The 27,909-nt window shown below is 51.2% G+C and overlaps 1 protein-coding gene across 4 annotated transcripts; it reads right to left on the bottom strand.

Annotated features, from left to right (window-relative positions):
• Positions 1–684: 684 nt before the first annotated feature.
• On the bottom strand, positions 685–13,020 carry Fam110a (family with sequence similarity 110 member A). Of its 4 annotated transcripts, none has more exons than XM_045155683.1 (2): positions 12,929–13,020; positions 685–2,234 (listed from the first exon to the last, which is right to left on the bottom strand). In XM_045155683.1, the coding sequence occupies exon 2, from the start codon at positions 2,183–2,185 to the stop codon at positions 1,271–1,273; it is 915 nt and encodes a 304-aa protein (XP_045011618.1). In that variant the 5' UTR covers positions 2,186–2,234; positions 12,929–13,020; the 3' UTR covers positions 685–1,270. The 4 variants fall into 4 exon arrangements, with proteins under 4 accessions (XP_045011618.1, XP_045011620.1, XP_045011619.1 ...); XM_045155685.1 differs by lacking the exon at positions 12,929–13,020 and adding an exon at positions 5,333–5,351; XM_045155684.1 differs by lacking the exon at positions 12,929–13,020 and adding an exon at positions 5,137–5,166.
• Between the last annotated feature and the right edge of the window lie 14,889 nt (positions 13,021–27,909).

Raw genomic sequence — 27,909 nt, forward strand, 5'->3', positions numbered from 1 at the left:
CGGGAGAATAACCAACCTGGGAACAGAGGAAACACAGTTGTGCCCTGGGTGCCCACTGCCAGCTGCTCCTTGCCAGGCCAGACACTGGAACACAGCTCAAGCTCCAAGGGCCCAGACGGCAACAAGGTCCCAACCCAAACAGGCCTGTGCCACTTAGCTCTGTACTGAGGCCCAGGAGAGAGAGAGAGACACACCCCATCTGTCCAAGGTCACTAGGGTTACAAGTAAGCACACTCACTCTGAGCTATTCTCCCCCAATCCCTCTTTCTCTCAGAATTCCCAATTCCCACCCCCCACCCTGTTGCCTGAGTGACCTAGGTTGTGAGTTTACCCTCTGGAAGCATCTTCCTGCCTTCTTGGAAAGTCAACAGGACTGCAGAAGGGTGGAACCTTCCAGGCTGAGGAGGCTTTGTGCACCCCTTGCCAGCTTTTCCCTTGCAATCCCTGTCCTGGTGCAAGAGAAACAACCTGGTCCTGTGGCTGGTTGGTCTCCTCACACACGAAGGAGGCTGTGGGCTCCTAGAGGAGTTATAAGGACACCCCTGTGGGGCTAATGTCAGGCCAGGCCAGCCACGGATCTGCAAGCCCACCAGATCTTAGGATAAACAATTACTACGGAAGGCCATCCCTAAGACTTCTCCCTTCCCTTCCCCCATGGACATAAAAGATTCTAAAGGCCCAGCCTTGAGAAACAAGCATTTGTGTTTATTAACCAGGGGAGGAAAGTCAGAGCAGCACACCTGACCAGTCCCTCCTATAGTCTACCCACCTAGGCTAGCTGCCAAGAACCAGGAAGAGCAGTAGACAGGCCCCCTTCTCCCAACCTCCTCCCAGGCTGAGTTCCAGGGAAGCCAGGGCCCACTGAGTCAGGAAGAGGAAATCAGCAAAAGAGGGCAGAGAAGGAAGGAGGAGGAAACAGAGCCCCAGGGCCTGGCAGACCTCATGGCTCCTCACTCTCAGTGTGGAGAGTAAACATCCCAAATCCAGTCCCACCAGAGCAACAAGGCAGGGCCACACTCATGTCAAAAACCTTATTGGAGGCCAGGGTAGAGATGTAAGGGGAGACCAACGTCAAGAGCAACCCCTCCCTCTGCAGGGTCAGTTCTTGCTTGCTCTTGCTGATCTAGGTCTCAGCTTTAACCACAATACCAAGTTCACCCAAGGGGGCCACCTGCGGTCTGCCTGCAGGCAGAGAATGAATAGGTTCAGGAGAGGTCAAGGTGCCCACTGTCTCTCCATGCTGTCCTGCAGGGAAGTCTGGAGTCCAGTTCTAGCCTTCGGTGGCCTGCGCCTCACGTGCTTGACGCAACCCATACAGCCACTTGATCACGCGGGCATTGCGCTCGATCACAGACACCCCATAGGGGACACGCTCCCTGGCCCGCTCCTCCACCGTGGCTGTGGAGCTGCGGTGTGAGCAGCCCCCCTCAGAGCTGCCAGGCCCAGCACTGGGTCCAGCCAGGGACACGATGTCTGAACTGGCTCGTGCCAAGTGGGTCACCCCCAACCCCCGTGCCTCCTCTGGGTCCAATCCACAGAAGTTAAAAAAGCGCTCGAGGTCGGCAGCTGCCCTGGAAAAGCGCTCGCTCAGGTCCGACTTGGAGCGTTGCAAACCTGGGGGCCGGCCTGGGCTGGACGCAGCCGTGGTGCCGGGTGAAGGGCAGGGCCGAACAGGTGAGGCAGGCAGGGGGCGAACGTCCACTCTGCGCACTGCGGCTGTACTGGGCGGTGGGCGCGGAGGGGTGGCTTGCGGCGTTTGGTGGGCTCCCTCCATCCGTCCGGAGGTTCGGCTGGCCTCAGCAGGGGACACGGGGCTGTCACATAAGTTGATGAGGCTGCTGAGGATGTCAAGGTCCAGTTGAGGCCGGCGGCCTGGGCCGGGCAGAGCTCGACGGCTCGGCTGGAACACGGGGCGGCGATTCCCGGGGCTAAAGAGAGGCTGTCTGGACTGCGGAAGCTGCACGGGCTCCTGGCGGGTGTTGGCCACATGCAGACTCTTGACGTACTTGGCCTTGTCAGCCTCCAGGCGTTCCACGGCGCTCAGTTTCCGGGCGCCCCCGTCCGCGGGCCTCGGCAGCAGGTAGCCAGGAACCTTGGTCCGCAGGCGGAAAGGCAGGGAGGGGGCGGCGGGTGTTCCGGGGTTCAGCGTGTCCACAGGCATGGCCGTTACATACCCCGAGGGCATCAGTGAGGGGACGGATCCAGGCAGAGAGCAGTCAGCTGGACGCCGGTGGCTGCAGGGAAGGAGAGAAAGCTGGCGAGGCACACTCAGACAAAGACTCAGCTGCGGCTGGGATGCCGGACTTATTATAACGCAGAGGCCACGCCCCCGCCAGGCGAGCAAATCAGCAGACAGAATGCAACTACTGACTGCCCTGTGGCCACGCCCACACCTCCTCCTGCCCGGAGTTGGGGGGGTTCTTATGCGCAGCTGAAGCCCATAGAAAACGAGTAGAAAGAGCAGGCCCACTTTAAAGACAGCAAAGCCCACTCCAGGCTCAGTCTCGGCGGCCTCCCAACAGCCCCCCATTTGCGATGGGGAATTTGAAGCTCAGGGGGGAGGCAACCAAAATGCTTAAGCCGCCCCTTACCAAGCAGGCAGGTCCTGATAGCAGGGACCGTTGGAGTTGGGTGACCAAAAATGGGGGGCCCCAGATCACACCCCGTCTGGACTACCCACAGTTGCTAGATACCACCTCCACTTCTCACCCACCCACTAGACAGGGCCCCAGCATAGGAGCACAGCCTATAGGGGAGGAACAGGGGACCCCACTCGAGGGGTACAGACTTCCCCCTGTAGCCTCAGGATAAGGCTCCAAGGCCAGGTCTGCAGTGGTCCACGGGTATTTCTAGAAACATCACCCTCAAGCTATGCTGCTCCACGGGATGCTGGACATGCCCAGATTACACAGCCCTGCCCAAGCGAAGCAGCAGACCTTGCTGGACACACCACGATGGCACTCATAGGCCCACGCCAGGTGTTCAGGCATCCCCAGGGTTGCCTAAGCATCCGACTTCCTATTACCCCAGGCACCAAGCCAGGCCTGTTCCTGCTTCCAAGGAATGCCCAAGGTCAGAAAGCACCACCGCTCTCCTCATCCCAGGCCCCTCAGAGGTGCAACAGAAGCAAACCCATGTACCAAGTCCCAAACTAGTTCGTCTGTGGAATAAGGGGGGTGGGGGGTACTTAGTCTAAGTGATCCCCAAGAGCACTTGTGGCTCAGCCCTCCCAGACCTCTGCTGTCTACCCCAAGAGCCACTAGCCTCAGGTGACCACTGAACCTTAACGTCAACGTAGATTAAGTAGAGCCTTAAAACTCAGCTCCTGAATCACACCACCTGTCACATTCTCCACAGCCTCCAGAGCCAGGTGGCTGCTCCCAGACAACACCAAACCACACAGCCAAATCCACACGTGGACGCCCAAAACTCCCAGTGACGGGGAGCCCTGCAGAGTGCAGACACTTGACACTACCCTCTCCCGCAGGACCTCCATTGTCACCCTTCTGTGGATGGAGAAATAGACTCAAGGCAGTCACTGTCCCAGATTGCATAGTAGATAAGGGACAGATTCGCATGAAGGTTTGGCCGGCTTTGTTCATGGACTCTGTGACTCTCCGCTTTAAGGTGTTTTTCTTACCACCCTCTGGGAGCCAGCCGTGAACACCCACGGGATGAACTGAAGAGGAACAGGCCCAGGCCCCTGCAGGCAAGGCTGGAGGAGGTGTGTTGCTGAGGGTAACAGTGTGGAGGGGCAGGCACATTCTAGGTTCTTAACTGTGACTAATGTGGCCCGCACTAAAACACTGCACGTATTGGGCAAGCCTGTCTCTGCAAACGTGCCTCCCCTTCCATGGGCACCCCTCAAGCAACAGCCTGTGACACGTCAGCAAGAGTGGAGCGCAGGGAACAGGGCTGGGGGAGGTGGGGAGGCTGTCGGGCTCCAGGCCAGGGCTGCAAGATAGAAGGGCACACAGTGGGTGGGTTGGGAAGTTTGACCCCACTCAGGGGAAGCTCCAGTAGACCTTGGGCAGGAAAGGTCTGACCTGAAGAGTTGCTACTGGGCTTTGTCCAAGTAGCCAGACTCTGCCCCACACTCCTAACCCCCACTTTCCACCTGGCAGCTGCCACCCAAACCAGTCCAACCCGTTGGTGATGGTGGGGGCAGTTCCTTCTCAGGCACCATCAAGAAAGAGGAAGAAAGGCAAAGGGGCAGGGCTGGGGCAAAAGCCACACGTACTCCTGCCCCTTCTGAGTGTGCGGGCCAGTGGATCCCCTTGATGGAGAAGGGGTCCGCTGTGAATCACCCGGCCTGGCCGGGGAGCCAGCACGATCTTGAGCTCGGCCAACCCGCCTGCGTGCACCTTGCGCAAGCTCCCCTCTGAGCGGCCTCAGTTCCCTTATCTGTGAAATGCAGTTAAAAATAGACCTTCCTGCGCCTTCAGGTCACCGCACGCGTGGAAAGATCAAACAGGTTTACAGTACCTGGCAAACGAATGGCGCTCCATGAACCCGGTTCGCACGCCTGACCCTGCGGGGGTCTCGAAGGCCGCCCCAGGAGGGCCGGTCGGAGCCGCAGAGGGGACAAAGGGGACACCTGGCAGGGGCTGATCATAATGAGTGAAGGGGCTCGCCCCGGCCCACGTCACAGGTGAAGGACTAACGGCAGGGCGCAGGTCCCCTGCGAGGGATGCCAGGGTCCCCCTTGCCAGGCCGGTTGGCCCCTCGGAAGCCCCTTCTAACCCGAGGACTTTCTTTCTAATGTGGCCACGAATGCTTCCAAGTGCACCCGGCTGGAGGCCGCGAAGCCTGCTCGCCATTCCCGGAAAATAGCCAAATTAGCTGGGCTTGTCTTCTCCCCCGACTCCCTCCGGGAACTGGAGAGGGGACAGGGGAAACTCAGGTCCCCAGTTTGGTTTCTGTTTTGCCTGACTACGTAGGGGTCGATTTGGGGGACCCCCTGCGGTGGGCTGCGAGGAGCATAGCGGCTGTGCGACCCCCCCAACCCCGCCCTCTGTCCGTCTCTGTGTCCCAACGGGCCGGGGTGTCAAATAAGGGGCCTGAAGGCACACTCCCTGGGGCCCGGAGACCGCCTGCTGCGCCCCCACGGCCGCCGGAACGGAGCCCCGCACGTACCTGGCCAGCGAGCCACCACCGCTGCCCGCGCCGCTCCCGCCCGGCCCACCCGGCTCAGGTAACCCGCCTTTGCGCAACTTCCGGCGGCCTCGGGCAGGTGAAGCCGCGGGCTCGGGGAATGCTGGAAAACCGGGAAAAGGAAAGCCGTGCAGGGACACTGACCGCCGAAGCCGGGCCCCATCCGCCCCAGACTCACCAGCCAAGCTCTTCCCCGAGCCAGGAAGGTCCCTCGGGCGGGCGCACGGTCCGATCCCCCATCAGAACACGCCCATCTTAGAGATGGGAAAACTGGAGCCTCCTCACAGCCACAGGACCCAGGTTAATGTTTACTGCTAGGAGCCCATCCTGGCCACTTTAATTCTCCCCAAAACTCCTATGAGGCAATTCTATTGTCAATCCCTCGTTGACTAATGGAAACCCCAGGCCAGGGCAAGCTGAGTCACTCGTCCAAAGTCACCGGGGGAGTCCAACCTGGGTACTTTCCCTCCCGACCACGCCTTCATGCTCCCCTTTTTCCCTTTTGGCCCCACTGCGCCTAGCAGGTTGCTGACCCTGAGTTCTAGGAATACCTCTCAGGATGCAAGGAACCCACAGAGGTTCTGTGCAAACCGAAAGGTGATCTGGGAAAGCCACAGCAGGATATGAGTTCCAGGAGTTTAGACCTCAAACTCTCCTCCGTAGGATGGTGGGGGCAGACCCAGAAACCTGCAGCAGAAAGCGAGATGGGGGGGGGGCGCTGTCCCCTCTACCAGTTCAACACCTCTGTGTCACTCTCCATGGGATCCCAAGGCCCAGGGAAAGTGGGACCCACTAGGCTTCAGACCACAGCCCCTGGAAGGTCAGTGGCATCTAACTGTCCAGTTCCATTTCTGTGCCTAGTGGGGGCTGGGGCAGAACTGAGGTCGGGGCAGGAGGAGGCAGGAAGTGGCTCTGGTCAGCCTTTCTTCCCTCTGGGCTTCTGGGACACTGAAGGGAGGGGTTGACAAGTCCCTGACCATGGCCTGCCAGCTGGCTACTTGGCCCTGGTGGGGTCAATTTTATTGGGATGGGAGGGGAGCCACCCTTGCGCACTAGTGGAAACTACAAAATACAGAAGCACTTGTGGCTATGCGAAGCACTGGTCTGAAGGCTGTCTGCAGCCAGGCCTAAGCTTTTTGCTGTCATTCTTGTGTTGTTTTGAGACAGGAGTGTAATCCAGGCTGGCCCAGAACTCTCCACTCCCACCTCAGCCTTCTGAGAGCTGGAATTACAGGTTTACAGCGCCATGTCTAGTTCTAAGCTTTTTTTTTTTTTAATTGATTTTTCCAAGGTAGGGTCTCACTCTAGCCCAGGCTGACCTGGAATTCACCATGTACTGTCAGGGTGGCCTTGAACTCAAGGCAATTCTCCTACCTCAGCCTAAGCTTTGTTTTCTTTTCCAGCCCAATCTCAATGTATGTCAACTTGTTTCATTCTTAAACCTGGCTCTATGAGATAAATACTGCCAGTGTGTCCATTTTACAGATAAGAAAACTGAAGCAAGGGAGAAGTGAAGACCTCCTGCCTGAGGTCCCATGGTCAGCAAATGGCAAAGCCAAGATCTGAATCAAGGCCCTCATCTGGGAAGGGAGAGAAAAGAAATAAAGTGTACCTCTCTCCCAGGAAATTCCTAACCAATCGCCTTTGGAAGCACATACTTACAATGGTTCTGGGCCTCAGTTTCCCCAGCTATAAAACAAGGACAATAATGGAACTATTTTCCCAGCAAACCAGACGTTAATACTGTTATGCTTCACCTTCCTATGGCTCCAAGAGGCAACATCCAGTGCACCGTGTGGGCTGCCTTGACCCACTTCTACTCAGCAGTAGTGTCCTCCCCGCGTGCTCCAGCTTCCCAGCTCTCCCGGCTGCTCCCAACACGATAGTTTCTCTCCTGCCACAGGACCTTTGCTCTCTGCCTGGAACCTCATCCCTCACTTCAAAGGTTACCTCTATGTCCACTCTGTGAGCCCCCCACCCCCAACCACCCTCACCCTTTTGGTTTCCTTCCAAGCATTTGTTGGTCTTGTACTATTCTAGATATTCACTTATCTATCACTTATTCCCTAGTCTCCCACTGGATAAGGCACTCCACTATACTCTTCTGCACCTTCCTCCTCCTAGGAACAAAGGCAAAGGAAACATCACAGACCAAGTGGCCAGCATGGGCTCCAGGTCACCCATCAAAAAATGTACACATTGGGGGCTGGAGAGATGGCTTAGCGGTTAAGCGCTTGCCTGTGAAGCCTAAGGACCCCAGTTCGAGGCTCGGTTCCCCAGGTCCCACGTTAGCCAGATGCACAAGGGGGCGCACGCGTCTGGAGTTCGTTTGCAGAGGCTGGAAGCCCTGGCGCGCCCATTCTCTCTCTCTCTCCCTCTGTCTTTCTCTCTGTCTGTCGCTCTCAAATAAATAAATAAATAAATGAACAAAAATATTTAAAAAACATGCACATCAAATATAGAGCTTTTTGTATGTAAATCATACCTTAATTTACAAAGAAAGGGGGGGAGGGAAGACGAGGGAGCAAAGGAGGGAGGATGGACGGAGAAAGGAGGGAAGGAGACAGAAATGCCTTTACACCTCCAGCACCCCTCCTTCTAGGGAGCATTTGGCAACACTGATTATGTCCCCCTATAATTAATAATTAGCTTGTGGGGGATGAGAAGAGGCCAGTGTGCCTGGATTCTAAGCCTTTTCTAAGCCACCAGCTTACTGCTGACCTTCCCAGTCACCGTTTCTCCTTCAGTCTCTTGTTGCCCTACCCCAGCTGTGCTCTGACCTCAAGCCAGCCAAGCCCTGTTCTTTCTCCAACCACCCACCTCCTGTGCAGGGTGCAGCAGGGGGGACTCTGGGGTGGTTTGGATGAAGTGTCCCCCATAGGCTCCTGTGTTTTGAATACTTGGTCCCCAGCTGGTGACAATTTGGGAGAGTTATAGGACCTTAGGGAGGCGGAGGCTTGCTGGAGGAGGTGTGTCTCTGGGGGTGGGTTTTGGGCTGATATAAACCAACTCCAAGCCCAGTATATAGACTACTACTTCCTTCCTGCTTCCTGCTGCTTTGGGGATGGGATGCTCCCCCAGCTGTGTGCTCTTGTCATGCTTTCTCCACCATGAGGAAAGTTCTCCCTTGAAACTGTAAGCCGAAACAAACCCTTTTCTTCCATCAGCTGCTTCTGGTCAGGTGTTTTGTCCCAGCAAGGAGAAGGTAACAGTAATCGCTACAGGTTCCAATCTCAGTTTCATCAGCTTAAGAGACCCCAGGGAAGATGCTCAGCATGGATGGCAGATAAAGGCTCAGGATCACTTATATAAGCATTATTCAAAGAAGATATACTAAAGGGAGCCAGGTGTGGTGGTGCACATTTTAATTCTAGCACTCAGGAGACTGAGGCAGAGGGGATCATCAGTTTATGGTCATCCTGGGCCACACAGACCCTGTTTCAAAAAAATAAAAATAAAAAAGATATCCAAACAGCCAATGAAGTGAGAGCAGGGACCTAACAGGTACCTGCACACTATATTCACAGAAGCATTAGTCATTACAGCCAACGGCTGGCATGGCCCAAAAGCCCATCAATGAATAAATGAGTAAACAAAAGTACTATACACAATATACAATGTTATTCAGCCTTTAAAGGGAAGGAAATTCTGACACAGGCTGCAACATGAATGAAGCTTGAAGACATTGTGCTGGCTGCACACAAGACAAACACTGCACATTTCCATTTACAAGATACTTAAGAGTAGTCAAAGTAACAAACAGTGGGGGTGGAAACTTATTTATTAGTTAGGGAGTTTCTCTGCACTTAATAGTTTTTGATTTGTTTTTTTTTTAAGGGCTAGAGAGCTGGCTTAGCAGTTAAGACGCTTGCCTGCAAAATTGAAAGACCCACGTTCTCTTCTTCAGACCTCATGTAAGCCAGATGCACAAGGTGACACATGTGCAATATCACACATGTGCACAAGGTGGTGCACACATCTGGAATTCCATTGCACTGGCTGGAGACCCTGGAGTGCTAATTCTCATTTTCTCTCTTACTTTAAAAAAAAAAAAAAAAGTTGGGCTGGGGAAATGGTTTAGCAGTTAAGACATTTGCCTGCAAAGCCTAAGGACCCCAGATCGATTCCCCAGGACCCATGTAAGCCAGATGCACAAGGGGATGCATGCATCTGCAGTTCAGTTGCAGTGGCTGGTGGCCCTGTTTCACCCATTCTCTCTGCCTCTTCCTCTGTCTCTCTCTCAAATAATAAATAAAATAATTTTTAAAAAGCAGAGGCTGATCAGATGGCTTAGTGGCTAAGCGTTTGTCTATGAAGCCAAAAGACCCCGGTTCAAGGCTCAATTCTCCAAGACCCATGTAAGCCAGATGCACAAGGTGGTGCATGTGTCTAGAGTTCATTTGCAATGGCTAGAGGCCCCGGTATACCCATCTTTTCCCTCTCTCTCCCTGTCACTCTCAAAAAATAAAATAAAATAAAATAAAATTTTCAAAGAGCAGTTAAGATGGTCAATTTTAAATTTTGAGTATATGTGGATGTATGTTTGTGCATGCAGGTACACATGTATGCACATGCATGTGGAGGCCAGAGGACAAGCAACAGTGTTCCCCAAGTACACTGTCTACCTTTCCAGATAGGGTCTCTCATTGCCTGGAGCTTGCCAATTAGGCTAGGCAGTCCCAGAGATCCTCCGGTCTCAGCCTCCCCACAGCTGGGATTACAAGTGCACACCATCACACCCAGCATTTTGGGGGGGGGGACGTTCAAGGTAGGGTCTCACTCTAGCCCATCCTGACCTGGAATTCACTAGCAAATCTCAGGGTGGCCTCGAACTCATGGCAATCCTCCTACCTCTGCCTCCCAAGTGCTGGAATTAAAGGCGTGCACACCATACTCAGCTACACCCAGCATTTTTATGTGGGTCCTGAGGATCGAACTTGGGTCCTGTACTGACTGAGCTATCTTCCCAAACCCTCAATTTTATCTTGCGCACGTGTGCATGCATATACCACACACACAGACAGAATGCAGAATATGGGACCAGACTCCCTCAATTTGAATCCTATGTCCAGGTGAACGTGCATAATTTTTTAAGTCACTGTTGCGTACTTTCCCCTCTGGGAGGAGGAAATGAACACAGCAGTAATTCCATCCCATCTCTTCTCAAGCTGGAGGGGAGATGTGAGCTTCCGCTGGGCAAGTGCTCCGCACAAGACAGGTGCCCAGGAGTGGTGAGTACTTTTGATCTATCAGGGTGGAAGGTGGGCTTTCTTGGTTTTACCATTTTATGAGATTCGGCACCACCCCGCCCCCTTCCTTCCACCTGCTTCTCTCCCTTCAGCAGAAGCCTTTGGCCCAGACTCAATAGAGACAGAGTGGCCCTCACCTGCTCCAGAGGAGGATCAAGAAGGCTCCAGGCGGTGGGGACGGGACAGGCCCAGCTGTCCAGGTCAGAGATACCCCACTGGGCATTCTGCAAGGCAGGCCAGGTCCTGAGCTATTTCTGGAGTCTTCCCCAGGATCATGCCCTGGCCTGCTCAGGAGTCAGCCTTGCTCAGGGCAAACTTGCACAAACCAGAGGGAGGGATGAGTGGGCCACTGAAGGAGGGTGTGGGTGTGGATGCCTTAAGGCAGCTACCTGGCCTGGCCCACCCATATCCTCCACCAGGGACTGGCACATGGGATGGGAAAGGTGGCGTGTGAGCTAGACCCACAGCCAAGCTCACTTCCTGCCCTCCATTGCCCTCTGCCCAGGCCTGAGCTCACCATCATGATGTTTTGTTTTGTTTTTTATCCCAGTCCAGAATGTGAAGAAACTTGCCCAACATCACACAGCAAGGTGGTGACAAATCTCAGGCAGAACAGTGACCTCATGACTTTATGTCTATTAAATCATTAACTATGTTTAATGAATGGTTTCTCAACGAGATGATCCAGGCACGTGCCTTAAAATTCAAAAGCACACCATGTCATGTGTACTGTTGTGTTTTGTTTTGGTTTTTAGTTTTTTGGGGTAGGGTTTCACTTTAGACCAGGCTGACCTGGAATTCACTATGTAGTCTCAGGGTGGCCCTGAACTCACGGTGATCCTCCTACCTCAGCCTCCCAAGTGCTTGGATTAAAAGTGTGTGTCACCACGCCTGGCTTCATATGGACTGTTTTTACCTGGCCCTCTTGTTCAGTAATTATGTCACTCTTGGTGCCACATCAGTGTCTAAAGAGCATCTGATTATTTCCCATCAGCCCCTATGCTTGGCCTCTCAGCCCCTGTCCAGTTTCTGCCTGTTACACCTCATGCTGCAACCTCAGTGCACCTACCCCATTTAGCCTGCAAGTGAAGTGCTGGGTTGGGGAAGGAAGCATACGCACCAGTGACCACGATGCATGTCTGACCCTAGTCTTCAACAGAACAGGCAGCAAATGGTCCTCAGGCATTGACTGTCCCCATCTTGATCCCAAGGGTTGGCCTACCTCTACACTTTGTGCTGGTCACCACCTCACTTGCCTCATCACATTCCAGTGTGTGTGTAAATAACAAACTGGCTGATAATAAAATATCTAGGGCACAAGATGGGAGCAAATGCTACCAGAGCACTCAAGGGGAAGGCCAGAGGGGAAGGCCAGGTCATGTGAAGTGAGAAAATGCTCGCTGAAAGGGTAATGAGAGGGAAGGAATTATGATCAAATGTCATGTATTGGGGGCTGGGGAAATGGCACATTGGTTAAAAATGCTTGTTTGTAAAGCCTACAGGTCCAGGGTTTGATTCCCCAGCACCCACATAAAGCCAGATACACAACCTCACACATGTGAGTCTGGAGTTCATTTGCAGCAGCAAGAGAATGGCATGCCCATTCTCTCTCCCTCTCCCTCTCTCTCATAAATAAAAATATTTTTTTTAATTAAAGACTTGCTCTGAGTTCCCTGCAAGCCTCTTCCCAGAGCCAGGAATGAGGGTCCAAGGTATGAACGAACAATTCCATTTGGCTGACATTTCCCAGCTCAAAAAAATCTATGATTCTGAGAGCTGAGGACAGGAAGACGGAAGCCAGATCCCTGCATTGCCAAGTCTGTGACTTTGGGCAGGGGACTTACCTTCTCTGACCTCAGTTTCCCCACCTACAAAAAGGAAATCAACAACAGCAAGCCAAGTGGGAGGACACACCAGGAGACAGAATTACATGCTGAAATTACATGCTCTACCTGGGAGGTCCTGGCCCCACTCTCAACTCCAAAGTCTGGAGACTAACAGCTTTGGTGTAAGGGCTACCCTTCTCCTGTCTCCCAACCTGGAACCGACTCCCAACGACTGGCAGGGCCTTAGGATCTGCTGCCCACCTGAATCCAGCCCAGAACTGTCCTTCGTTGCCCCATCCCCCGAGAAGACTTCTGAGAACACGGCACTGGAATGTAGGTAGGCAGAAAGGCTCCCAATGAATGAGTCCCCAGATCCAACCGCTGTTCCGAGGACAGGGACGGCAGATGTCAAAGGGAATCCCAAGGAAGGGCATAAGTGAGAAGTGATCCGCCCCAGGGATCCGGGCGCCGTGTCCCAGAGACCAGGGGCTGAGAGTGACCAGGCAAGCCTCCATCTGTGCAGGGTAAGAGGTTGCAGGGCGGGGTGAAACGACTTGGCCTGGACCCCCAAGGCTGGAACACTAGTCTCTGAGCCCCAGCGCCCTCGGGGTGCGAAGGGTGCACGGGGAGGGGGACACTCGCAGGACACAGGACCCCGAGTCCCCAGGCCCCGCTGGCCGTCGCGGCCACCGCGCTCACCTGGAGCCCCCGCGGGGCGGCGGGACAGACTGACAGCTCGACACTGGCCGCTGCCACCGCGGCCCGGGAGGTGCCGACCCGCGTGGGGACCCGCAGCGCTCTTGCCGGCGGCGACCCGGAGGCCCGGGAGCTCCGACGGTCCCCCGGGAGCGGAGGAGGAAGTGAGCGCTCCCCCCCCCCCCGCCGCAGGAATGGTTCGCCCCGGACGTCCTGATTGGTTCCTCGTTTCCGTTCGAACGCCGCGCCGCCCGGGTCGCCTGGCAACCGCCGAGCTTGGCGGAGGAAGGCTGACGCTGCGAAGCGCAGCCCTCCGCCCAGCCCCACGGGCCCCGGCGCTCTTCCGGCCGCTGCCCCAGCCCTGGCGCCCTATTCTTTCCCTTTCTTCGTGTCCTCGTCCAGATGGGACTCGTCAAGGGCCTCGACCCAACTTCTGTTTTGTTTTGTTTTGTTTTGAGACACGATCCCGCTGTAAACCCAGCCCAGGCTGGCCTCGAACCCGCTGGGATTTACAGGCACGCACCGCCCAGGCTTGGCTGTCTTTTCTGTTTCTTGGATTTAAAAACAGGGTCTTGCCGGGCGTGGTGGCGCACGCCTTTTATCCCAGCACTCGGGAGGCAGAGGTAGGAGGATTGCCATGAGTTCGAGGCCACCCTGAGACTACATAGTGAATTCCAAGTCAGCCTGGACCAAAGTGAGACCCTACCTCGAAAAAAAAAAAAAAAGCAGGGTCTTGCTAAATTGTCCAGGCTGGTCTTAAACTCTAGCCCAGGCAATCCTCAAACTTCCCATCCTCCTGTCTCAGCCTCCCCAGTTGCTGGTATTACAGGCCTGTGAAACCACAGCTGGGCCCCAGTCCCAGCAAAGCAGGTAAGCTCACTAGGGAACTTTAAGCAAACCCCTTCTTTCCATTCCTCTGACTGCAATGTAAGCCCGCTGGTTTTTCATGTGTGTGCAACCAGCAGTCCCCAAATTCATGAAGAAAATGACTAGATAGAAGCAAAGATTGCTGTTGGTCAGCGCTACTCATTACAAAGCGTGGAAACAAAGTCGGTGTTTATCAAAAGATGATTGACTATTTAAGTCTATCCTAGGAAGAGCTAGATTCATTAAGCTTTCTACATGCCAGACAGCTTCACCTCACTTAATTCTTGTCAGTGCTCATGACATAACCCTCTGAGATTGTCTGCACTTTCTGATTAGGAATATTATGCGGTAATTTAAAAATGATGTAGTTAAATGATATTTAAAGATACAGGGATAGCTGGGTGTGGTGGCACATGCCTTTAATCCTAGCACTTGGGAGGCCAAGGTAGGAGGATGGCTGTAAATTCAAGGCCAGCCTGAGACTACAAAGTGAATTTCAGGCCAGCCTATGCTAGAATGAGACCCTACCTCAAAAATAAACAAATAAATAATTAAAGAGCTAGGCATGATGGCACATGCCTTTAATCTCATCACTCAGAAGGCAGAGGTAGGAGGACCACCGAGAGTCTGAGGCCATTCTGAGACTACATAGTGAATCCCAGGTCAGCCTGAGCTAGAGTGGGACTCTACCTGGAAAAACCAAAAAAGTAAAACTAAATATATAAATAAAGATATGGGGGTGCTAAGAAAATGTTGCATGTTTCAAAGCATTATGTGTACAACACAAGCATACATTAATAACATAATCATAATATCCAAAGTAATTTATATAATACTATTATATCCTACTTATAACAGCAGTTTTATTTCTTCTTTGTGCTATTGTGGATTTTCCAAATTCCCAACAGTGGAGCATGTCAAAGAAAAGAACATTTTTCCATGTGTGTGTCTGTGTATGTAGACCGTGGTATATGTGGTGTGTGATGTGAGGTATATGCATTTGTGTGAGCAGATATGTGTGCCCCATGCTTGTGCACACAAAGGCCAAAGAAGAATCTGTCAGGTTTTCTCTTATCTGTCATTTGCATATTTCCTTGAGACAAGGTCTCTCCCTCCACCCAGAGCTGTTGTGGGTCAGTGAGCCCCCGCTATTTTTTTAATTACTTTTATTTATTTATTACAGAGAGAAAGAGAGGGAGGGAGAAAAGGAGGGAATGAGAATAGGCATTCCAGGGCCTCTAGCCACTGCAAACAAACTTCAGATGCATGGGCCACCTTGTGCATGTGCATGTGATGTGGGTACTGGGGAATTGAACCCATGTCCTTTAACATCACAGGCAAGTGCCTTAACCACTAAACTATCTCTCCAGCCCAAGCCTCAGCTTTTTACATGGGCTGTGGGAGTTGAACTTGGTGGTCTCTAGCCAGAGAAGCCTTCATGCTTAAGTAGCAAGCACTCTTAACTGCTGAGTCAACTCCCTGGTTCCCCTAAAAAACATTTTAAGGTGAAATAATGAAGGAACTCTAAAGTTCTTTAGAAATAAGGAAATACTGCCAGGCGCACTTAGGAAGGAGGCAGAGGTAGGAGGATCACCATGAATTCCAGGTTAGCCTGGACTAGAGTGAAAGCCTACCTCAATCAACAACAAAAACAACAAAAAGAAAAAAAGGAAATATTGTGGTTATCAGTCACTGCTTGAATCTGCACTGCTCAAATTCACCCTAAGCTGGCCTCTCTTCTATGCCAGATGGTGTCTCTGATGCTTTGTGTTGCCAGTGACGGTGCACTTGCTATGCGCATGCACTGGACAGGCAGAGAAGGCGCTAATAACACCATACATCAATGGCTGACAATAACTCCGCCTGCCGTCACAGGCAGTTATCAGAAAGGCAAAAGGGAGTCCAAGGCCATATTCACCCTGTAATGCCAGACCTCATCTGGTCTTGGAAGATGGATAATCAAGGTTGGGACTATGCTGGTTAGCACTTGGATGAAAGGAAGATGGATAATCAAGGCTGGGACTATGCTGGTTAGCACTTGGATGAAAGGAAGGCTGGGAGTGAGGAGGGGCTGCTGGGATTCTGTGTGACAGTCAAACATCCAACACATCACACCCCGTCCCCACCACACACATGCTGGGGATAAAGCACAGGGTCTTGCACCTGTGCTTTACCATTAAGTCACATGCCTGTCCTGCAGGTTTCGTCCTTCCTAAAGTTTGTGCACCTTGGGGGAATACAAAATTACAAGCATGGATTTAAGTAATGAAGTTGGTTAATTAGAAGCTGGGCGTGGTGGCACACGCCTTTAATCCCAGCACTCGGGAGGCAGAGGTAGGAGGATCTCTGTGAGTTCGAGGCCACCCTGAGACTGCATAGTGAATTCAGGGTCAGCCTGGGCTAGAGTGAGACTCTACCTCGAAAAACCAAAAAAAAAAAAAGTTAATTAGAAAGACAAACTACAATTGAAAAGTTCCACATGAACTACAAAACCCAGAAAAATAACCTGATGGTATCTGCCTATTTGACATACCCACACAGTACTTTCTACAAACCAGCTTCCTGCTCCATGGATATATACATACATACATACGTGTATATATATATCAGACTTCCTACAGTTGCACTTGTGTGTGAGGGTATGTGTGTGTGTGTGTGTGTGTGTGTGTGTGTGTGTGTGTGTGTAAGCGCGCGCACATGTGGAGGCCAGAGGTCAACCTTACTGTCTTCCTCAATCATTCATTATCCTGATTTTTGGAGACAGGGTTTCTCACTGAACCTGGAGCTCACTGACTTGGCTAGGCTAGCTAGTCAGCGAGCCCCAGGGATCTTCCTGTCTCTGCCTCCCTAGCAAGGGGATCCCAAGCAAGTACTTTGACATGAGTTCTAGGGGTCTGAACTCAGATCCTTATGCTTGAGAGGCAAAAGCTTTACCAACTGAGCCATCTCTTTCTGAAATCAATTCTACAGTGGACAGTTCTAGCATAATTATTCAGCAAAATGACTGGACACCATAAATATATTCCACTAAACTCCAAGTCCTCTCAGCCAGATTCCCCAAATGCTGACCCCTGCCCCGCTCCATGTGACCTAAAAGGAAGTCAGAGCAGGAGGAACTAGGGGATCTATCAGTGAGGTCAAAATGCTTCCTCTGGCCAGTTTCACAAAATCACATTACCAACCATGTGAATGCATGGCTAGGGTGTCTCCCAGACCTCAGCTTCCCTGTCATTAGCGGCAAGGACAACAGGGATGTTGACAAGCTTCTCTAGGAGGTGCAGTTTAGATCAGGGTTTGGGAGATAGCTGGGATGTCTGGAGAAGGTCTGCTTCTTCCAGACCCTTGCATCTTCCAGAGCTTAAAAGAAACCAGACTAAACAAAATACTGAGGCTCATGCTAGATTAGGAAAGGGGCAAGCAGAGAACAGAAGGGACATTGCCAAAATCCCAGATTAGGCCATAGGAAGATGACGTGGGCACATCACCTGCCAGTGGCAATAGTAGGTAGTTCTTCCTTCTCCAAGACTCTGTTTCAGACACCTGCTGTCACTTCATCCCAGTGCTCCCCTCCTCCACCCAGAGAAGTCCATACGCTGTTATTAAGTGTGCCTAGATCATAGATGCTGGATGGTCCCTGGGGCTTCCTCACGACCCAGTATATGAGCAGCCGAAACACCTCATCCTGTTGACCGGCTTGTGGCTGACTCCGTGTAGATTTCGCTCCTCCACAACTTGATCAGGGAAGTGTTTTATCACCTAGCTCGAAACCAAGATGAAATCAGCCCCAGGTGCCACTCTCTGTGTCCTCCACAACCTGGGCTTCTAGTTTGTCTCATAGTGTTTAATTGAAAGGGTGTTCTGTCAGTATTAGGTACATGCATCTGAACTTTTCTGGAAGGACCCACCAAACCTTAGTCCCAGTGATGGCTATGTGAGCTGATTGTGGGACAAGAGAGGGAGGAAAACTTTAGAGAACACATACGACTTTGTGTCTGCATTAGTTACTTTTCTAGTTCCTATGACACAGTCCCTGAAAGTAGCAAGTTAAGGAAGGAAGGGTGTGTTCTGGCTCACAGTGTGAGGTCACAATCACCACATCATGGTGGGACAGACAGGGTGACAGTCAAGCAGCAGAGAGATGAATGCCAATGCTCCATTTGCTTTCTCGTGTCTATTTGACCTAGGACCCCACCCCATGGGATGGTGCTACCCACATTCAGAGCGGGTCTGAGAGGGAATAGGCAGTTAGGGTGACTGGGCCCCTGAAAGTAAAAAAGGCAGGAAGATCTGCACTTGTTAGAGATCAAAGGATGATCTGACTTCTTATCTGTTGCCTAGTTCCCTAGACCTGTTTTTCCATACCTGAGCCCTTTGTCTAGAATCCTGACATTGTGGTTGGTCAAGTTTAGCCCCCAGAACCTGGCATCATGCCTAGCCTCTCCCTGAAACAGCCCCTAGCCCAGACCAATCACTTGTCCCTCTGGCTTACCTGAGCTGGAAGGTAGGGCCCACCACCATAAGGTTAGAAATACGTTTGTGAGGGGAAGACAAGGTCCCTGGGCTGCCTGATCACTCGTGAACCTCCAGCTTCTGGTGAGAACCCTCTAGCCCCTACTTTCCACACGAGCTCTTTACTCCCTCCTACCTGGCAGCTCTTTGAGCTTTCTTTTCTGCCTCCTTCACAGTTTTCCCAGGCCCTTCACAGGGGCTCTCAAGCCATGTGAGTGTCCTTTCCTTGGCTCAGGACTTCCCTAAATAAATTTAATAATTTAATAATTGTTCTTCTCAGTCTTATTTTATTCAGTTCTTTGGTTAAAAATTAAGACATAAACCTAGGGTTTGGGGTTCAAGGTTATTCCTGAACCCTGAGCACCCTGTTATAAATCTCTCCTCAGTTAGACCTCTCTGGAAGCAGCAACCTCACAGACACGCTCAGAGGTGTGCTTCCATGGTCATTCTAAATCCAGTCAAGTTGGCAATGAAGATGGTCTCTTGCTGCATCTTTACGATTTTGTGCCTTGGAAACATATTTATCAATGCACAGTAACACTTTTCAGGACATTCTGTGGGGAAACCAAAATGGGTAATGAAGTAAGAGAATGAGCTCAGAGGATGTTGCCCTCTGAGCACTGTGGGTAAGAAGGTAAATTGAATGTTCTTTCTGGAGGACAATATAGTCACATTTCTCAAGCAAACAAACCCACAAATGTAAGTACCACATCTTCAGATGTTTATGTGGATCTTGCAACTGTTCTTGTAGAAATTAATCCTAAGCGAAGAAAACACTGGAGATTCAGAAAGATGCAACGACAGGGCTGTGCACTACAGCACCGCTGTCTGGAAAGGAGGAGGGAAAAAGCACTCAGGGCCAGGGGCCAGGCCGGGGAGGTGGCTCAGCAATTTGGGCACTAACTTGTAAAGCCCAAAGGCCCAGCGTTTGATTCCCCACTATCCACGTAAAGCCTGATGCACAAAGTGGCGCATACATCTGGAATTTGTTTGCAGCTGCAGAAGGCTCTTGCGTGCCCCTTCTCATTCTTTCTTTCTTTCCCTCTCTCTTCTCTCTCTCTCTCTTTCTCTTCTTGCAAATAAATAAAAAAGATCAGGGTGTAATGGCATTTACCTCTAATCCCAGCAAAGGTAGGAGGATTGCTGTGAGTTCAAGGCACCCTGAGACTACATACTGATCAGCCTGGATTAGAGCAAGACTACTTTGTAAACAACAACAACAAAAAAGAGCCGGGCATGGTCGCACACACCTTTAATCCCAGCACTCAGGAGGCAGAGGTAGGAGGATTGCTGTGAGTTTGAGGCCACCCTGAGACTACGTAGTGAATTCCAGGTCAGCCTGGGCTAGAGAGTGAGGCCCTACCTCGAAAAAAAGGATGGGGGTTACCCGAACATGGAGGAAAAAAAAAACAGAGGGGGCAAGGAGTTAGGGCACTGACAGAGGAAGCAGATTCTCAAAGAGGCTACAGAGCTGGGAGACAGCTCAGTGGGTAAAAAGCATTTACTCTGCAAGCTGAGTCACAGAGCTTGCATCTCCAGCATCCACATACAGCTGGACTTTGCAGCATCTATAATCCTAACCCTTCTACTGTGACATGGGAGGCAGAGGCAGGAGAATCCCCAAAGATCACGGCCCAACCAGCCTGGCAAGCACAGTGGTGAACAAGAGAGCCTGCCTCCAACAGGGTGGAAGGTGAGGACTGACACTTGGGGCTGTCCCCTGATGCGTGTCCACAGGCGTACGCGCGCGTACACACACACACACACACACACACACACACACACACAAGATGATTTGTCAAAAGATTCCATGTAAATTTTCATATGCTAACCTTTCAGCAAGCAATCCTCAAACTGCTTGTCATTGCTTAGTAAAAAGTTGAACCAGAGGGCTGGAGAGATGGCTTAATGGTTAAGGCACTTGCCTATGAAGCCTAAGGAGCCATGTTCGACGATCCAGATCTCATGTAAGCCAGATGCACGAGGTGATGCAAGCGCACAAGGTCACACATGCGCACCACGTGGCATACATGTCTGGAGTCCCATTGCAGTGGTTGGAGGCCCTAGCGCACCAATTCTCTCTCTCCCTCTCGTGGGCTCTCCCTTTCTGTCTCATAGGAAAATTAAAAAATGAATGAGAAGGCTGAGGAGTTGACTCAACAGTTGAACATGATTGCTTGCAAAGCTAGCCCAGGTTCAATTCCCCCAGTACCCACATAAGGCCAGGTGCACAAAGTGGGTGAGGCATCTGGAGTTTATTTGCAACAGGAGGAGGGCCAGGGTTCGTATATGCAGTCTTTCTCTTTTTCTCTCAGATACACGACTTTTTAAAGAAATGAACCAAAAAAAACTGGCCACAAAGCTAAGGATAAAATGACAGGAAATTGAATTAGTTGTGTTTCGCTTGCCCAAAGCTAACAGAAGCTAAGAGGTAAACTCACAGCATTTGGCTGACTGCAAAGGAAAATCAGTGTGAAATCAGTATGAACGTGGTTACTTCTTCCCTGGTTGGCCCAAAGAGCTGGACACAATTTTCATGCCCAAGGCTCTTGCCATTCTGGGCAGAGCGGTTCTCATGCCGACTTCTATAAAAACCTCAATGGACAAAGACTCCAGGTGACCCAGTTTTTTCTGTTCCCCATTCACCCACCTGCCTTCCCTCAAGGCACTTTCGCTGCCTCTGGTTTCATTACAAGCTCTCTTACACTTTCTCCTGTTCTCCACTGGGTTCTTTCTCTGGGAAGAAGGCTGCTCTAGGAGAGGTGTCTGGAACCTGAGGTCCCCTCACCCAACATCCTAAGTGACTCTCCTGGTTTCCACTGACTCAACTATAAGCTGGTCAATTGTCTGGCCGGGTGGCCACGGGGAGGATCTTGGGATGGTGGAACTCGCTCAGGTTCACTCCCCACGGTGGAATCTGTAGGATGGACAAGTGTGGTCTCATCTGTGGCCAGAGTTGGTGCACTGTATCTCCTGGATGTGTGTGTCCGGGTAGTATTGAATGGGGGTGGGGGTTCTCTTGCCCTTCGTGTAAGGCTGCTAATCCCATGAATAAGGCCTATCCTCCCCTAATCACCTCCTGAAGATCCCATCTCTAAGAAGCACTGCACTGTGGCGTGAGGCTTCACCACAGACATGGAGTGGGCCACAGTCAACCCTGACTCAAGATCATGTAGCGCTCCAGGCAAAGATAGCTGAGCCAGACACCCGCTCAGGAAGATGGGGGCTTCCGCAAACAGTACTTCTGGCGCCAGGGACAGGCTGGCAGCTGAGGAGAGGAGGAGGGAACAGGCAGATGGGCCTGAGCAGCAGAACGGAACTGTCCCCAGTCTGTTCCCCCGAAGTCCCCACTCTTGGGACCTTCACAGCCAGAGGCAGAAATGAAGTCCGAACTGGAAAGTCCAGAATGTGCAAGTCCTGAGATTGTCTGTCAAACCCTTAGAATCACCTCAGCCCAGGCCTGGGTTGTGGCTCCGTGAGTAGAGAGGACTTGCCTAGGGCGCACAAAACCCTGCGTTTGATTCCCATCACTACGCACACTGAGCATGACAGCACACGTCTGTCCTTCCAGCGCTCAGGAGATAGAAGCATGAGGAGCAGAAGTTTAAGTCCATCCTCAGCTATGTAGCAAGTTCAAGGCCAGCCTGGGCTACATAAGATCTTGTCTCACAAATAAATAGAGCTGGAGAGATGGCTTAAGGCCCTTGCCTGTGAAGACTAAGGACCCAGGTTCTATTCCCCAGCACGCATATAGGCCAGATGCATGTGGTGACATACATGTCTGGAATTCATTTGCAGTGGCTAGAGGCCCTGGTGTGCTCCCTCTCTCCCTCTCTCTCTTTCCACCTCCCTCTCTCTACATATGTGTGTGTGTCTGTCTGTCTGTCTGTCTGCCTGCCTGCCTCTTTCTCTCAAATAAATAAATAAAACTTTGATAAATAAATAAATATTAAAAGCTCAGAAAAGCAAAATCAGTTCAGTCTAAGACTCAAGAGCTCAAGACCCTAGCACCTTGAATCCTTAGAATCAGAGGACAGCTGGAATGGCCTTTTGTCATCACCCTAGCAAAGGGGAAGTGACAGGAGGAAGGAATGGAAGTTTAACAGAGTGAACTTGAAACCAGACTCAGTGTGTCCTCAGTGGAGAGAGGAGTGACCATTTCAAGCTCAGAGTAGAGTCAAGCCCTCTAGAGTAGCACCACCCGCCAGAATTTTCTGCGCAGATGCAATACGTGAACCTAGCAACACAGAAGCTCACAGCCTGTGTGGCTCTTGAGACCTCAAAGTGTGACTGGTGCCAGGGAAGAATTGAATTTTTAAATGTCGCAAAGTTAACACAATCCCCAGCCTAATTTATTTCCTCTTAAAATGTCTCTTGAATTAATTTACTTGAGAGAAAGAGAGAGAGAATGGGTGTGCCAGGGCTTCCAACCACTGCAAACAAACTCCAGACACATGCACTCCTTTGTGCACCTGGCTTACGTGGGTCCTGGGGAGTTGAACCTGGCTGGGTCCTTTGGCTTTGCAGGCAAACACCTTTTTTTTTTTTGGTTTTTCAAAGCAGGGTTTTACTCTAGTCCAGGCTGACCTGGAAATTCACTGCATAGTCTCAGGTGGCCTCAAACTCACAGTGATCCTCCTACCTCTGTCTCCTGAGTGCTGGGATTAAAGGCATGCACCACCATGCCTGGCTTTAATTTTTTTATTATTTTTATTTATTCATTTATTAGATAGAAGGAGAAAATGGGCACACCAGGGCCTCTAGCCACTGCAAATGAAATCCAAGATACATGCGCCCCTATGTGCATCTGGCTTACGTAGGTACTGGGGAATCAAACCTGGGCCCTTCGGCTTCTCAGACAAATGCCTCAACTGCTAAGCCATCTCTCCAGCCCTTCTTTTCTGCTTTTTTGTTTGTTTGTTTTATTTTGTTTTGTTTTGTTTTGTTTTTGCTTTTTCAAGGTAGGGTCTCACTCTAGCCCAGGCTGACCTGGAATTCACTACGTAGTCTCAGGGTGGCCTTGAACTCATGGCAGTCTTCCTACCTCCGCCTCCCAAGTGCTGGGATTAAAGGCGTACGCCACCACACCTGGCTTTCTTCCTTTCTCTTGTGAGGTGTGTTTGTGTAGTGTGTGTGTGGTGTGCCATGGGTGTTTGGGACAGACTGGCTGACTGGTGAGACCCAGCAATTTACTTGTCTGTCCTATAGGACTACGGTTACAGGTATATATGGCCATGCCCAACTGTTTATGTGAGTGCTGGGGAATCAAACTCAGGGAAAATCAGGCCACCTCAGCCATGCCTGCATGACAAATGCTGTCACCCACTGATTCATCTCCCCAGCACCCTCCTGTTTTTGAGACTGGCCTCAACCACACCCTGCGGTCAAGGATGCTCATGGACTTTTGATCATCTTTCCTCTGCCTCCTAAGTGCTAGGGCAGGTGTGAATCTTCACTCAGGGTTTACCTGGGCCTGGAGATAGATGGAGCCTAGGGCTTCATGCATGCTAGGGGAGCTCCCTACGCACTGAGCCACACTCCCACCCATCCTGGTATTTTCTAATGGTGACAGATATGAATTCCCCACTTGCAGAACTGCTATGAACTTTTAAAAACTTAAATCTCTTAGCCAGGCATGGTGGCACATGCCTTTAGTCCCAGCACTCGGGAGGCAGAGGTAGGAGGACTGCTTTGAGTTCACCACCCTGAGACTACGTAGTGAATTCCAGGTCACCTGGGCTACAGTGAAACCCTACCTCGAAAAACCAAAAATAAATAAATAAAAATTTTAAAACTTTAATTTCTTGGGCTGGAGAGATGGCTCAACACTTAAAGGTGCTTGCTTGCAAAGCCTGACGGCCCAGGTTTGGTTCCATACAGCCAGATGCACAAAGTGGCCCATGGGTCTGGAGTTCATTTACAGTGACAGAGGGCCCTGACATACCCATTCTCCTTCTCTTTCTCTCTGTACCTCTACCTCTTTCTCTCTCTGTGTCTCTCTGTCTCTGTCTCTCTCTTTCTCAAATAAGTAAATATTTATTTTCAAATCTCTCTAGAGAGATCTCTCTGTGATTAAAGGCACTTGCTTGCAAATCCTAATGGCCCAGGTTCGATTCCCCAGTACCCACATAAAGTTAGATGCACAAAATGGCACATGTATCTGAAGTTCATTTGCAATGGCATGAGGCTCTGGTAGGACCATTCTCTCTCCTCTCTGATTCTTTCCCTCTGTTTCAAATTAATTAATTAAAATGTTGAATGCTAATATGTCATATGTATAATTGTTGTTTTTTTAAAAACAACTCTAAGTTAAGGAGGATAAGCTCAGCTAAAGTCCTTGACTCTGGGAAATCACAAGAATATGGGTATGGCCATTACAAAGTGGGACGCAGCCACTCACACGGGAAAGCCATGCTTAACACACGGTGAAGCCAAGGCTAGAAGGGGAGGTGGCCCTGCCTGGATACACAGAGCAGGTGGCAGAAGTGGGAGGAGACAGATGGCACAGACTGGAAGGAGAAGCCCGGGTCTCCCCTAGGACTGGGGGAGGCTCTGCGCTGCCTCCCGCATCCATCCCAGCACTAGGGAGAGGTTGAAGGTCAGAGGCTGTCTCTGACAGATGGGATTTTGTAGGGGCTTGCCTCACAGCCTGCGGACTTCTTCTGAAAGAAAACCACTTTGTCCCTAAGGCCTGTCCCCTGTCCCAGATGGCAGAGCGAGGCAGGAGAGATGTGTGGGAGGGGAGAAGGTCATGGCCTGGGGACAGAGCCTTTATAAAAACCTAATACCCATGACCCTAATACCCAACACACCCCCTTCAGCTTTCTCCTTAGTGGTGCATGCAAATCAGATGCAAGCCAGCCCCGGCACAGCTCAGAGGTCCCAATGCCTGCTGGAGGCCCCAGACTCCTGGTACAAGCCAGGGACAGGCTGACTCCCCCCATGGGTCCCTGATCCTCTCCGGCAGAGACCAGGCTGGCCCTTGCACACCATCCTCTTTGTACCCTGAATATTCCACTGGCTTCTGAGGCTCAGGGCTGCCCTCCAGTCCTCACTAGCTTTCGCCTTTGCTCTCTCCTTGAAGTCCCTGTGCCCTCTTGACACTCTTCCTCCTCACAGTCTTGGGAACTAGTACATCCGCGTATGGGAACAACATTTGTGATGGCCCCATCTCCCTATTCCACTGGTTCTGCTGGCCTTTTGCAAGTGCCACAGGACAGGGGCCTATCCTGTCTCCACCAGGTTGCCAGTACTGCCTGGCCCCCACTAGGCGCTTCTGGAATATCCATGAGGGAAGAGATTGATGGAAAGGGTGGAGAGGGAAGGAGCGAATGTCCATGCTGAGCCACCCGGAAGGAGAAACGGCAAAGACAATCACTCGTTCCTTCAACAGCTGTGTGGGCTCCTGCTGTGCACTGGGCATGGCCAGGCTAGCCCTCTGATGTCCATATTGACGCCTGAGGCAGAGGGGTCATCATGACCAGGAGTGCAAGCAAGCACCAGGGGTGGACAAAACAGAAGACAGACCTTGGGCCTACAGCAAGAGCAAACTCTAAGGACCCACAGGGCCCATCAGAAGACTGAGGAGGGGCCAGCCCTTGGATAATGGTCAAAATCAGGGCAGACACAGGTATATATCCTCCAGAGCTCAAGTGGCAGGGCTTCCTGGGACACCAGATCTTTCCCAGGAGGACCTGCTGAGACTGCAGGCACCTCCTTCCACGCCTCAAAGCAAGGGATTCCAGCTGGAGAGAGGATTCCCTTTCAGGAATTTTTCCAGCTTCATAATGTCAGTGGAAAGAGGATTCCCCTGGCTGCTGCTCTGTGCTTCGCCAAGGAGCCACTCTTCACCCGGTGAGGACACAGCAGAGCTCAGCCCACGGCTGGCACTCACTCACTGTGTCCTTATGCCCAACTAAGACACAGCATGCATTTCCAGAGACACCTTCTGTTTACCAGGAAAGATTCTTGCTTTGCACTAAGTGGGTCAAATTTGATATTTCCTTAAGTCCTTGGGGACTGGAGAGATTGCTCAGTGGTTAAAGTCACTTGCTTGCAAAGCCAGTTGGCCCAGGGTTCATTCCCCAGTAGCCACATAAATCGAGATACACAAGGGGGTGCATGTGTCTGGAGTTTGTTTGCAATGGCAGGAGGTCCTGACATGTCCAGTCTCTCTCTCTCTTTCTCACACACACACACACACACACACACACACACACGTATAATTTAAAACATAAAAGTAAGTCCTGGGTCAAGACACACTTTAGAGACAATTGGGGAAATCAGTTGTGGTCTAAATATCAAGTGTCACATACATGTGCATCACATGTGTGCCTGCACACACCTGCATGTGCATATATACCCACACACACACCAAAAAAAAATAGGTTTCAGAAAAGTGTTAAGATTGGGATAGAGGCTGGACAGTTAGCAGTATTGGAGCTTGCTTGCAAAGCCTAAAGGCCCTGGTTCAATTCCCCAGTACCCACATAATGCCAGATGCACAGAGTGGTGCATGCACCTGGAGTTTGCAGCAGCAGGAGTCTCTGGAACATGTTTACTCTCTCGCCCTCCCCCCCCTCCTCCTTTTCTCTCTCTTCAAATATATAAATAAAAATATAACAAGTCCAAGATAGGCCTTATTTAAAATACATTTTTTTTAATTTTTTTATTTATTTATTTGAGAGCAACAGACACAGAGAGAAAGACAGATAGAGGGAGAGAGAGAGGATGGGCGCGCCAGGGCTTCCAGCCTCTGCAAACGAACTCCAGATGCGTGCGCCCCCTTGTGCATCTGGCTAACGTGGGACCTGGGGAACCGAGCCTCGAACCGGGGTTCTTAGGCATCACAGGCAAGCGCTTAACCGCTAAGCCATCTCTCCAGCCCGATAGGCCTTATTTTAAAAAGAAAAGATTGGGTAAAATAATGGAATTGTGTTGTTCAAAGAAATGGTTTTAAGATGTGGACTAAAGTACTTAGGGATAAAAATTTGTGGGCTGAAGAGATGGCTTAGCGGTTAAGCGCTTGCCTGTGAAGCCTAAGGACCCCGATTCGAGGCTCGGTTCCCCAGGTCCCACGTTAGCCAGATGCACAAGGGGGCGCACGCGTCTGGAGTTCGTTTGCAGAGGCTGGAGGCCCTGGAGCGCCCATTCTCTCTCTCTCCCTCTATCTGTCTTTCTCTCTGTCTGTTGCTCTCAAATAAATAAATAATTTTAAAAAAATTGTGATATTGGTAATTGACATTAAATGTTTCAGAAAGAAACAGATGATGCAAATATGGCAGGTACTAATGTCGAGCTTTGGCATTAGACATGTAGTTTGTAATGTGACTTTTGTGTGTGTGTGTGTCTGAGAGAATTCTAACTCAGTCTAGGCACATTGCTTTAAAGAGAACATTTAAAAGACAAGCATTATGGCTGCCCCTGGATATGGTCAAACTTATGAACAGGAGGTGACAAAGTATGACAGGAACAACTTGCTGGCTGGGAACACCAGCCCTGATCCTGCCTGTCTGCAGCCCCTTCTGCTGAGACACCTGATTCGCCACCATCTGGGGCTCCCAGCGGCTCCCTGGAGGGTCTAGCTGCAGATTGCCCCTTCCCCACAC

This window comes from Jaculus jaculus, chromosome 8 (assembly GCF_020740685.1).
Source record: "Jaculus jaculus isolate mJacJac1 chromosome 8, mJacJac1.mat.Y.cur, whole genome shotgun sequence".
NCBI lineage: Eukaryota > Metazoa > Chordata > Mammalia > Rodentia > Dipodidae > Jaculus > Jaculus jaculus.

Coding starts and splice junctions, on each gene's coding strand:
- Fam110a (XM_045155683.1), bottom strand. CDS start 2,185: ATGCCCTCGGGGTATGTAACGGCCATGCCTGTGGACACGCTGAACCCC.